Source organism: Hydra vulgaris, chromosome 12 (assembly GCF_038396675.1).
Source record: "Hydra vulgaris chromosome 12, alternate assembly HydraT2T_AEP".
Classification (NCBI taxonomy): domain Eukaryota; kingdom Metazoa; phylum Cnidaria; class Hydrozoa; order Anthoathecata; family Hydridae; genus Hydra; species Hydra vulgaris.
This window is the reverse complement of record NC_088931.1, coordinates 24,685,475-24,698,207: the sequence shown is the minus strand read 5'-3', so window position 1 is coordinate 24,698,207 and position 12,733 is coordinate 24,685,475. Positions and strand designations below refer to the sequence as shown.

The window sequence follows — 12,733 nt, the reverse complement described above, 5'->3', positions numbered from 1 at the left end:
TCGATTAGTTTTTAATTTTTTTTTTTTTTAATTTATTTCTCTTGTTTTTAAAATAAATAATTTTCAATTTACTTCTCTTGTTTTTAAAATAACTATTTTTGATAAGTTTTAAGATTTTCTTTTTCAGCTTCATAGTGCCTCGTGTTTTAGAAATCAGGAATTTTTATTGACAAATCAGAAAAATACTTTTACACACACTTGTGTGAACAAAACACTTGTGTGAACAAAAGCAACATTTGTCTGATTTGTTAAAAACTTGTCTGATTTGTAAAAAAGCGTTTATAACTTTTTTAATTATAATTTTGATCGCTAAAATTTTTTTTGCATCAATTTACTGCTTGCACTTTATTTTGAAACATTTTTTGAAACATTTTTTGAGACCTTTATTTTTGTGGTAGTAATAAAACAACTTTAAAATAATTTAAAACAAAAAAACAAAATAATTGCGAGTTGAGGCGCCTTCACATATAATAAAGTTGTTGGAGACCGTCATAAAAGGTCTAAAGAACCGTATGCAGCCTGCGCGAGTTGCGAGTTTGACATGTCTGGTTTAGAACGTCAAAATAGTTTAGTGCTCTTTTAAAAAAGCTAATTATAAATAATCAATTTGCACCCAAAAGCTTAGATAATAACAAACTAAAATTATTCGGTAATAAAGTATGTTGTAAATGTTTCTGATTTTTATTTAAATTAGTAATCTAATAAAAAGCAGTGTCTGCAAAACAGTAACATAAAGTGTTTTAATCATCAACGTAAAATAGATTTTTTTAATCAATAAATAGAAAACAATAATAACAAATAATAATGATAATAAAATCAAATAAATATTCAATTAAAAATTCAAAAATTAAAAATAAAAGTAAAATATTTATAATTCTTAATTAAAAGCATTTATAAAACTATTTTTTCAAATTCATTATTTTTACTTTCTCCCCTCCTACTCACACGCATCATTAAGTTAAAATAGTGTTCATACAGCTAGTGTGTTTATTTGATTACTTGCATATAGTTAAGTATATTGTCGAAAATTTCATATTTTATATTAATTATAAACACATGTCTATGTTTTTTATTTACAATATTTTTATTTTGCGATAATTATTTTTAAATATATGATATGTACTTTATGTATTGTCAGTTTTTAATGTTATAACTTAATTTAATAGTTTACTTTTAACGATACGCCGTAACTGTCCTCAACAATTTAATTGATATTTCAAGACTTTCATCAATTTTGATTGAATATGTGGAGTAAACAATGAAAAATAAAATTTTAATTTTGTATGGTGTTTCATGCCTGTTGTGTGGCGTATCGTGTTGGACACTTAATGATCTTTACAATGATTATGTTAGCGCAATAACGCATAAAAAGAAACACTCCAGTCATCACGAAAAACGCGCAGGTATTGCATATTATTTGTTTCGTTACTATTTTTACGCATTTTTAATTGTTTAATTAATTAATTTATTTTTAATTTTGTTTTATAGAAATAGCTAACGCGTGGAGTGTTCCTGAAACTTTTAAATATGAAACGCAAAAGCATGACCGTGCTTTAAAAAAATTGAATACTCCTAAAATAAAAAATCTGGACAAAAAAGATGCTCATGGGAAAATTGAATACTTTAACTTTAAACCTACTGAAGGAATTTCACAATTTATAATTAATCCGCAATCGTCCTTGCATTCTTCTACTAATTCATCTTCTCCGGGAAAAGATAACGATAAAAAACATCAAGTCACTGCATGGACTGAATGGTCGGTAAATTTATTAGAACCGCAAAATCCACTTTTAAAAATTGAACATGAAAAAGAAACCAGTAAGCTAAAACTTGAAAAACCAACAAGTTTTTCAAACCCGACAAAAAAAGACGATAAACATTTGGCGAAAGTTCCTTTTTCTAAAATATTAAACGGTGATTCAAATATTTTGCCTGTACCAAGAATAACTTCTCATGAAGTAAAACATTCAACTAGTAAAAACCAACCAATTGAAGTAAAAAATAACACAATAAAAATAAACAACTTACAGGTAGTGTCATCTTCATCTAAAAGTCCTTCATCTCTAATTAAAGAACAAGTACATCATGCTCTGAAATTCAAAGAAGATAAAGAAGAAAGAACAGAGTTTCTTCACGATGAAAATATTGAAGTGAATAAAATAGAAAAACACAACGAATCAATCGGTGAGAACGAATCTAAAGAAACTATAACAGTAAAAGCTGATCACAATCATCCGTCAAAAAAAAAAGAACCAAATTTAGACAAAACAGCTGTTATTGCTGAAACACTTGGAGAACAAAAAACATCTGTATCACTTTTAACACCTTCTGATCATAAAAGAGGTAATCCTTTTTTTTTTTTACAAAAAAAAAAAGATTTAAAAATAAAATAATAATAGTAGTAACAATAATAATATTACTAATAGTATTGGTAATAATAATAATGATAATAATAATAATATTATAAATAAAAATAGTATAAATGACAACAAAAACGACACCAACAACAACAACAACAGCCGTTATAATTTGATAAAAATAACCATATTTTACAGATATCTCCGAACTTCCAGAAATACATGAAATTATATCTGGAAATTTCAACCGTCAAGTTTTCAAGCTTCACGACTGTTTCATCGAAGCAACATCAAATGTTTGTGCCACTAAAATGCAAATTAATCCAGATACATGTGGGGGGAAAGCTTCGTTTACTGCAGTAATGACTCGTCTACTTCCAGCTATAGAACTTGCTGCTGCGTCAAATGAACTTATAGTGCATGGTAAATTTGATGTAAAAGAATTTGATATCGATAGATGTCAGGGAAGAGTGTCTTTTAATTTATTATGTAGAGAGCTGCTTGATATAATTCCTAATAGATTACGAACAATTTCAAGCAAACTAATGGTTAATTTTAGCTATGAACAGCAACCTAAGTCAATGATTAATTTCAATTTAAAAATCAATGGCTTATTAAATCTAGATTATCGAAATCGTCGTCTCAATGTTTTTGCTGAAAAACCATTTGGTACCACATTGTTTAAAATAGAGATGAATACAGCAGACCTAGAAATCCCTGAGTTTACAAAACTGTTTACTGAATCAGAAATTTCACAGCAGGATTTACCACCAGATCTTTTAACACTTTCATCGTCTTCATTACGCAACCCTCGTATAACTGGACTTTATGACAGCGGTGGAGCTTTTGAGTTTGTAGCATCAGCAAAAAGTCCTGCATCCATTTTCCCCTCTCAGCCTTGGGTGTATTTAATTATACAAAAACCACGTTTAGGAAAAGTGGTTTCAGGTTTGATTGCCAGTTTTGAAGGTGCAATGTACCGTTCATCTTTGTCAGCCATTTTGAATTTAGATCTCTCAAATATTCCATTGTTTAGCGATATAAAAACAGATATGGCTATTGGTATTTCCCCCGATGGACTTTTTGTAGTAAAAGATGAGAACTTCAATAAAGAAGTTGGTTCACTGTTTAGCTCAGGACGAACAATACGTAAAGGTCTTACAGTGAAAGCAAAACTTCCAATTCAGAAAATTGTATTTGAATCTCTAAGCAAATTTATAAGTAATCAAACATACCCTGAAGACATTCTAGTTAACATGGAGGTAAAGGGAAATAAAATTCACATAGATTTCCCAGAGAGTTTGAAAATAAACTTAGGAACTATTCCAGAATTATTTTCCCAACGTGGTCAGGAAATGACATTACCGCGAAACACATTGAGTATTGGGGAAACTCAGTTTCAAATAATGTCTTATGACATAAACAATGTTGATAAAAAATCTATAACTGTTAACTTTAAATCTCCTCAAAATATGAAAATAGGATCATTAATGATACTTAACGATGTTGAAGCAACTCTGACACGTGATGAAATGTCTAAATGGGATTTTGTAGCCAAAGGAGATTGTAAATTAGGAAACACTTCTGTACCTATCTCCTTGACGTCTATTTATGAAGAGTTTGTAATAACAAGCAAGCCAAGCTCCATAAGATCCGGCTTTCTTGTTAGCTTGTTAGACAAAAAGCGAAGTTATTTGACATCAGATCTTCGAAAGTATCATTTAGATGATTTTGTGATTGAAGATTTTAAAGTTAGTGGTAGCTTATCAAAAAGAAACATAATCAGGTAATTTTTAAACTACTAGTTTTAATTTTTATAAATTTTATATAGATTATATAAATTAAATAGATTTAAGATTAAGAATTTAAAAAAAATGAATCAAGTTTTAACGACCCTTTTTTTTTGTGTGCATGTGTGGTTATTAAAGTGTTCCAAAAAGTCTTTACGGTCTTGTCACAGAACACCTCGGAAATTTACGCTTCCTTCCTCAGCAATGTCGCAAGCTTGGCTAGGCGGGCATTAATTAAAAACCTTTTGACTATTTAAATAAAATAATAGTTCTGTCGGAGTGGTTATTTATAGAATAAATGCAAATCAAATCAAATGAAGTCGAAAAAGAGTTTTGAATAAATTATTAGTTTCATATTTAAATCAAATGTTAAAAATTGGAAAATTTATTTCTATGCGAAAAAATCATTTAGAAAAAAAAAAGATTTATAATAAATAATTAAATAGTCAATTCATGATCAAAGTTTGATATTTTGTCGACCATTCGCGCTTTATTGAAGCCAAATAATATTCTATGGAGATTTTTTTACCAATATAAATTCTGGTGTAGTATAAGATTTTTCAACTACGTTTTTAACAAATTATAAATTTTTACTCCCCAGTAAAAAAAATTTATATTAAATTTTTATTCACTTGTAAAAATCTTTCATTAAGTTTTTACTGTCAAGAGACTTTTACTTCCCACGTAAATTTGGTCACAAAACCACGTTTAATTTGACTATTAACTATTTTGGCTTTTGACTAATGTCTCAATATTATTGACAAAATACAATCTGATCACAAAAAAAGATTTTTATAACCAGGTTGAAACAATTCACTGTCTTTATAATGTTTAAAAGTGTTGATTAAATACTTTTTTTTTGGCGAATGAAATAATTGACATAATTAACATACTGTTAATGTTCTTAAAAATCTTCACAAAATATTAAATTCTTCGATTTTTTATTCATGTATTTGTATTTCTTACTATCGATAAAGATCAATAAATAATAGTTAAGTAAGTACTAGGTATTATTTAGTTTTTTCTTTAAAATTAGAATTAACTTTATCAAATTATTTTGTTAAATCAATAAATAATCTTAATGTGAACAATTATCGTAAAACCTGTTTTTTTACTAACCAATGGGCTTCTAATATGGACCAAAAGTTAAATACCGGTTTTTCAGTATTAGATTTAGTGAAAACCGATACACCGGTATTAATATTTACAAATGCTAAAAAAAAAATTAAAACTAAAGCAAAACAAAAACGGTTCCAAAACTTTATTGTTTTAGTTAAAATAAAATATAATATTTCTTAAAAAAAAAAATTATTGATTATTGAAATAAGCAAAAAACTTATTTAAAGTTTCGTCATTTAAAGATGATCGAATTTTCGTACATAACATTCCTGATGAAGAGAAAGCCCGTTCAGCTTCTAAGCTCGTTGGGGGAATAGGTAAAATAAAATCGTATACCAACTTCAAGTTGGTACCACATGTACCGTCTTACTCAAATATAGAAATTTCTTTTCGTATCATTTTAGTCAAATCGTTAATATTTCGTTAATATTTCGTAATAAATTGTTAATATTTCGATTTGTTTTTGGTACTGTTTTTATTTTTATCTCATTATTTATGGCCATGCCCAGTAGAGTACAGCGAGAATCATTTTTTCTTCTAAAAACTTAAGAAAAAGGTGTATTCTTATGTAAATTTAAATTTTAAATAGGGTTTCCTTAAAAATATTTTTGATCGGAAAAAGTTTTGATACCCAAATTTGCACTTTTAGAAATTGCAAAATTTAGTAAAATCTTATTTGCCATATTTGTCCTTTATTATGTTTTACATGTCCTTGTTTTTCATTGCGATGAAATATTAAATGCAAATGTTTTAAGCCAGTTGCAAGTTTTTTTGATACTTGTTTCAAAATCACTATCTTGCATAGATCCTACCTGCAATGCAGATTCTGGACATTTCAGGGGAAGGGGTCTTCAATTTTCAATGAGTTTTTAATGATTAACAAATTTGCTAATATCAGTTGTTGTTTTTTGTTTCATTAGAAATAAAGATGGTGCCAGTGATGCGGTTTCCCCAAAAAACAGGAGGTTTATCCCATCTTACCCAAATAATATTTTGATAACTCTACTATAACACTACAGCACCCTCGGTACTTTGAGTATGAATTTTAACAGGAGTTATTAGAGGTGTCAATCTTAGCAATACCAACTTATCTTTAGTGACTACACCATTTTCCCATTTGACTAGCTCTTGAAGAATAGTTGTTGCAAAGTTCAGTTTAGGTGTTTTTCTTGGTCTGATTTGCATGTCTCCAAGGATATCATTACCCCTTTGTTCCAAAATTCGGGCAACTGCAAAATTGCGGTCTTCTCCATTATTACTAGATAATAAAGAGATTAATAAACTTTCATGGTTCGCATACCAAGCGCCTAACTGGATGTAGGGAGTCACAATTTCTCTTACTATAACAGGTTGATTTCTAAGAATTCTCAATTGAAATGGAATGTGATTGGAAGCATCTTCAAATCTGTCTTTAACTTTAATGTCAAAAAAAAGTTTTAAGTAAAATTGTAAACAAAATAAGTCAAGTAACTCAAGATTTTTTCAAATTTTGATCAGTTAAAGTCATGTTTCCTTGTCCACATAAATACTATTCTCATGCCAGTAGTTAGCCATTTGGCATGACTTAAGGGGCCACATTGAATTTCTCTAAAATTAGGTGGCAATACACTGATCTTAATTGCTTTACATAGCTTGTAGGTTTGTTTTTGATCTGTTAACATATTTTTTAGTATTGTTTCTGGAATGTCAACAAAGTTCTCTCCCTCTGGAAGAGCTTTAAATTGAAGATTGTACTCCATTTCATTAACATCAGCAAGACATTTTCCCACAGGACCTACAAAGCCAGTACTACATGATCCATCAATTCCTTTTATTGGGTGACGCAAAAATAACTCATTTGAATGAAACATGCATATGGCCCAGTGGCATTTGTAACCTAACAGCTTTTCAAGATGTGTTATAGCACCACCTTTCCAGCCGGTGTTAATTGAAGTTCTATCAGCTCCAAGTACTAAACATGATTCAGTAAGATTGTATTGTTGCAGTAAATTATAAACACCTTTAGCAATCTTTTTAGCTGGCTTAACTGAATGAGTATGTGCACTTGAGTAAAATGACCAAGATATCGACAACCAGGTTCTATAGTCACAGTAATGTGTTGTTCTTTGATAATAATAGGATGTAGCTGACCATTTGAATCATTTATCATCGCTCTTGTTGAATCTTTTCTTCCATCAAAGTAAATTCCAATATTATTTGCTTTTGGAAGATTGAAATTGTCATTATTCTTTGCTACTACCATGACTTTTTTTCTCGCTCTCGTCAACTTAGAAGGATCACAAGCAAGGTAAGAGTATTCAGGGGTAAGAAATCCGGCTTCAATTAAATCTTGCAGATAACTTGCGGTAATTGCTGCAGTTGCAGCAGGTGAAATCCCAAACCTATAAAATAAAACTAGTTTATATTTGTTTTTATTAATTCATCATCCAAACTTTTTCTGCTCAATAAAATAGTAATCTATATAATTACCTTACACTAGGCATTGCTGTGTTTTTTATTGATATAGTGTTTTTTATTGACTTCTTTTCTAAAAACCGTGTTACAAGGAAAGCATAGACACCTAAGTTATCCTTTAGAAACCTTTTAACCAACAATTTAATTTCATTGTCTTGTTTTAAAGTAAAGCTAACATTAACTGGATTATAGTTGTCATTGAGAGAAATATCGGGAGAAATATTTTTTGATATTCTTCATATAACTCTATATCTTGCTTTTCTGTGACCTAAAACCAGACTTTTACAAATATTATTTTTGTTTTATATGTATATGTATATGTATGTATGTATATATATATATATATATATATATATATATATATATATATATATATATATATATATATATATATACATATATATATATATATAAATATGTATATATATATATAAATATATATATATATATATATATATATATATGTATATGTATATCTATATATATATATATATATATTATATATATATATATATATATAAATATATATATATATATATATATATATATATATATATATATACATATATATACATATATATATATACATACATATATATATATATATATATTTATAAATATATATATATATATATATATATATATATCTTCTTCTTTTTCTTTTGGCATTTCCCGTTTAAGGGTTGCCACAGCGGATCAAACTCCTCCATCTAGCCCTGTCATGAATGTCCTCCACTGACACACCAGCCACTCTCATATCCTCCACCACTGCATCCATAAACCTCCTCTTAGGTCTACCTATCCTCCTCTTACCTGGAAGTTCCATCCCCAAAACTTCCTGCCAATATAGCTCTCCTGTCTCCTCTGTACATGTCCAAACCATCTCAATCTCGATTCTCTAACTTTATCTCCAAAACATGCTACATGTGCTGATCCTCTAATAAACTCATTTCTGATCCTATCCTTCTTCGTCACTCCAAATGAGAATCTTAACATCTTCATCTCAGACACCTCCATCTCCCTCACTTGTCTCTTTTTCAGTGCCACTGTCTCCAGTCCATACAACATAGCATGTCTCACTTGCTACCTACTCTTACTACAGATCACAATGTCAAACATCGTAGTCCAAGGGGACTCCTGTCTAACTTCGTCCATCAGTCTGTCCATGACAATTGGAAACAGGAAGGGACTCAGGGCTGATCCCTGATGTAGTCCTACCTCCACTTTAAACCTGTCTGTCATTCCTACTGCACATCTCACTGCTGTCACACTGTTCTCATACATATCCTGCACCACCCTCACATATCTTTCCGCTACTCCTGACCTCCTCATACAATACCACAGCACCTGTCTCGGAACTCTATCATAAGCTTTCTCTAAGCCCAAAAACACACAATGTAACTCCTTCTGTCCTTCCCTATACTTCCCCATTAACACTCTCAGAGCAAACATAGCATCTGTGGTGCACTTAGCTGGCATGAAACCATACTGCTGCTCACAGATCTCTACTTTTCCTCTAAGCCGAGCTTCCACTACTCTTTCCGAGATTTTCAGGCTGTGACTGATCAACTTTATTCCCCTGTAATTACTACAGCTCTGAACGTCGCCCTTATTCTTGAAAATTGGCACCATTATGCTATGTCTCTACTCCTCAGGCATCTTCTAACCTTCCTAGATTCTGTTAAATAACCCTGTCAAAAACTCTACTGCTTTCTCTCCCAAACATTTCCATGCCTTCACTGGAATATCATCCGGTCCAACTGCCTTACCACACTTCATTCTCCGAATTGCAGCCCTTACTTCCTCCTTGCTCACCTGGGGAACCTCCTGATTCACAAGCTCTGTCTCTTCTAACGTTTCTTCCTTATCATTCTCTTGATTCATCAGTTCCTCAAAATACTCCTTCCACCTTTCCAAGACATTCTCCTCACTAGACAACACATTTCCATCTTTACCCTTAATCATCCTAACCTGCTGCACATCCTGCCCATCACGGTTTTTCTGTCTTGCCAATCTGTACAGATCCTTTTCCCCTTCCTTAGTGTTCAACTTCTTATACAGATTACTATATGCCTTTTCTTTAGCTTTTGCCACTGCTCTCTTTGTCTTGCCACACATCTCCTTGTACTTCTACCTACTTTCTTCATCTTGCTAAAAATGTCAATTCTTTTTAGCCAACTGCTTTCCTCGTAAACTTTCCTGAACTTCCTCATTCCACCACCACGTCTCCTTGTCTATCTTCTTCTGTCCTGATGTCACACCAAGTATCTTCCTAGCCACATCCCTCACCGTATTGGACATCTCATCCCAGGTATCCAGAACACCACCACCCAGTGCATGTCTCACCTCATCCCTGAACTTTACACAACAGTCCTCATCCTTTAACTTCCACCACCTGATCTTAGGTTCTGCTCTCACTCTCTTCTTCTTCTTCACCTCCAAAACCATCCTACATATCACCATCCTATGCTGTTTAGCTACACTCTCTCCTGGTACTACCTTGCAATCACTAACCTCTTTCAGGTTTCTTCTCTTATACGTCACCCTATGTCCTTTTTCTTAAAATAAGTGTTAACTACAGCCATCTTTATCCTTTTAGCAAAATCTACCACTTTGTCCTTCTGTATTCCTTTCTTTAACCCCATACCTACCCATCACCTCCTCATCACCACTGCTCCCTTCACCAACATGTCCATTAAAATCTGCTCCAAGAATCATTCTCTCTTCTATAGGAACCTGCAGAACAACTTCATCTAACTCTCTCCAGAATTCTTCTTTCTCCTCCATATCACAACCTAACTGAGGAGCATAAGCACTGATGACATTCATCACCACCCCATCAATCTCTAACTTTACACAGATCACTCTGTCACTTACTCTTTTACCTCCACTACACTCTTACTAAACTCCTCTTTCAGAATTACCCCTACTCCATTTCTCTTCCTGTCAACACCATGATAGAAGAGTTTGAAGCCACCACCAATGCTCCTGGCCTTGCTGCCCTTCCACCTGGTCTCCTGTACACACAGTATGTTTAACTTCCCCATCTCCATCGCATCAGCTAGCTCTCTTCCTTTACCGGTCCTAGAGCCCACATTCAACGTACCAAACTTAACCTCTATCTTCCTGCTCATCCTCCTCTCTTTCAGCTTCGAAGCTCACTTCCTCCCCTTTCCTCTTCCTCCTTGTCCCAACAGTAGTCCAATTTCCACTAATGCCCTGCTGGGCAACAGCACTAAAGGCGGTCGTTGTTAACCCAGGCCCCGACCGATCCAGTTTGAAATTCCTACTGTTAATCCGCATCATTTGATTTGGTGCAGTTTTTACACCGAATGCCCTTCCTGACGCAACCATCCCTATTTATCCGGGCTTGGGACCGGCACTGAAATACACTGGTGTGTGCATATATATAATATATATATATATATATATATATATATATATATATATATATGCATATTATACTCTGCCATATAATAGAATAAACAAAATGCTAACCATTGGTGGCAATAACTCAAAATATGAAAAAAGTGACTTATACCACTATGCATCTTATGGGCTCATATATATATATATACATATATACATATATATATACACATATATATACATATATATATATATACATATATATATACATATATATAAGATATATATATACATATATATATATATATAAATATATATACATATGTATATATATACATATATATATATATATATAAATATATATATATGTATATATATATATATATATATATATATATACATATAAATATATTTATATATATACATGCATATATATATGTCGTATATGTATATACATATATATATACACACATATATATATATATATATATATATATATATATATATAACATATATATATATATATATATATATATATATATATATATATATATATATATATGTATATATATATATATATATACATATATATATATATATACATATATATATATATACATATATATATATATACATATATATATATACATATATATATATATAAATATATATATATATATATACATATATATATATACATATATATATATATATATATATACATAAAATAAACAAACATAGTTTACATATATATATTTATATATATATATGTAAACTATGTTTGTGTATTTTACAAATAGAGTGCTCAATGTTCTTAAAGAACAGAGCAATAATAAATTAGTAAAAAACACATATCTAACTTTTATCTTCTACTTTAAGTTTCACCATTGCTGGATCATAAGGAAGAGTTACTAAATCTCAAAAAAAATTCAATTTATAGAAAATAATATTTTACAGGAAGTTATAAATTATTATAAAAAAAAAAATTACAAAAAAATTATTAAAAAATTATTTAAAAAATTATAAAAAAAGTTACGAAGGAGCAGAAATTTGCGAATTTGTAGGTTTATATATTTTAAATACCCTAGCTAAAATAATCCAAATTAATCAATTAGGTCTTTATCGCGACGACGGTTTAATAATAATGCATAAAAAATCAGGGCCACAACTCGATAAAATTAGAAAAGATATTATTAAAGTTTTTAAAAATATTGGCTTCCAAATTGAAATAATTATAAATTTAAAAATAGTGAATTTTCTTGATGTCACATTTAACCTCTCAGAAAGTTCCTATAAGCCCTACAAAAATTTGAGCTAAAATTTGAAAAGAAAATTGCAAAAAAGCGTAATAGAAATAGAAACATAATTTGGTTCAACCCCCCGTACAGCAAAAATGTTTCAACAAATATAGGTGAAATTTTTCTAAAATTAGTAGACAAACATTTTCCTCCCTCTAATAAATTACATAAGATTTTTTAACAGAAATACCATTAAAGTAAGTTATAGTTGTACAAAAAATTCAGAAAGAATTATAAAAGGCCACAACTACGCGTTAATTAATAAAAATGAACGTATAAAAGAAAAAAACATTGATTATTGTAATTGTAAACAAAAAATAGATTGCCCTCTAAATGGAAAATGCCT

The 12,733-nt window shown here is 30.3% G+C and overlaps 1 protein-coding gene across 1 annotated transcript in view; it reads left to right on the top strand.

The window, feature by feature from the left end:
* Positions 1 to 1,023: 1,023 nt before the first annotated feature.
* LOC100203318 (uncharacterized) overlaps positions 1,024 to 12,733 on the top strand; it is a 33,334-nt gene continuing 21,624 nt past the window's right edge. The window contains exons 1-3 of the mRNA XM_065812655.1: positions 1,024 to 1,403; positions 1,489 to 2,343; positions 2,556 to 4,143. Of these exons, the coding sequence (XP_065668727.1) occupies positions 1,259 to 1,403; positions 1,489 to 2,343; positions 2,556 to 4,143 (2,588 nt within the window). The 5' untranslated portion in view covers positions 1,024 to 1,258. The remainder of the gene's footprint in view (positions 1,404 to 1,488; positions 2,344 to 2,555; positions 4,144 to 12,733) is intronic.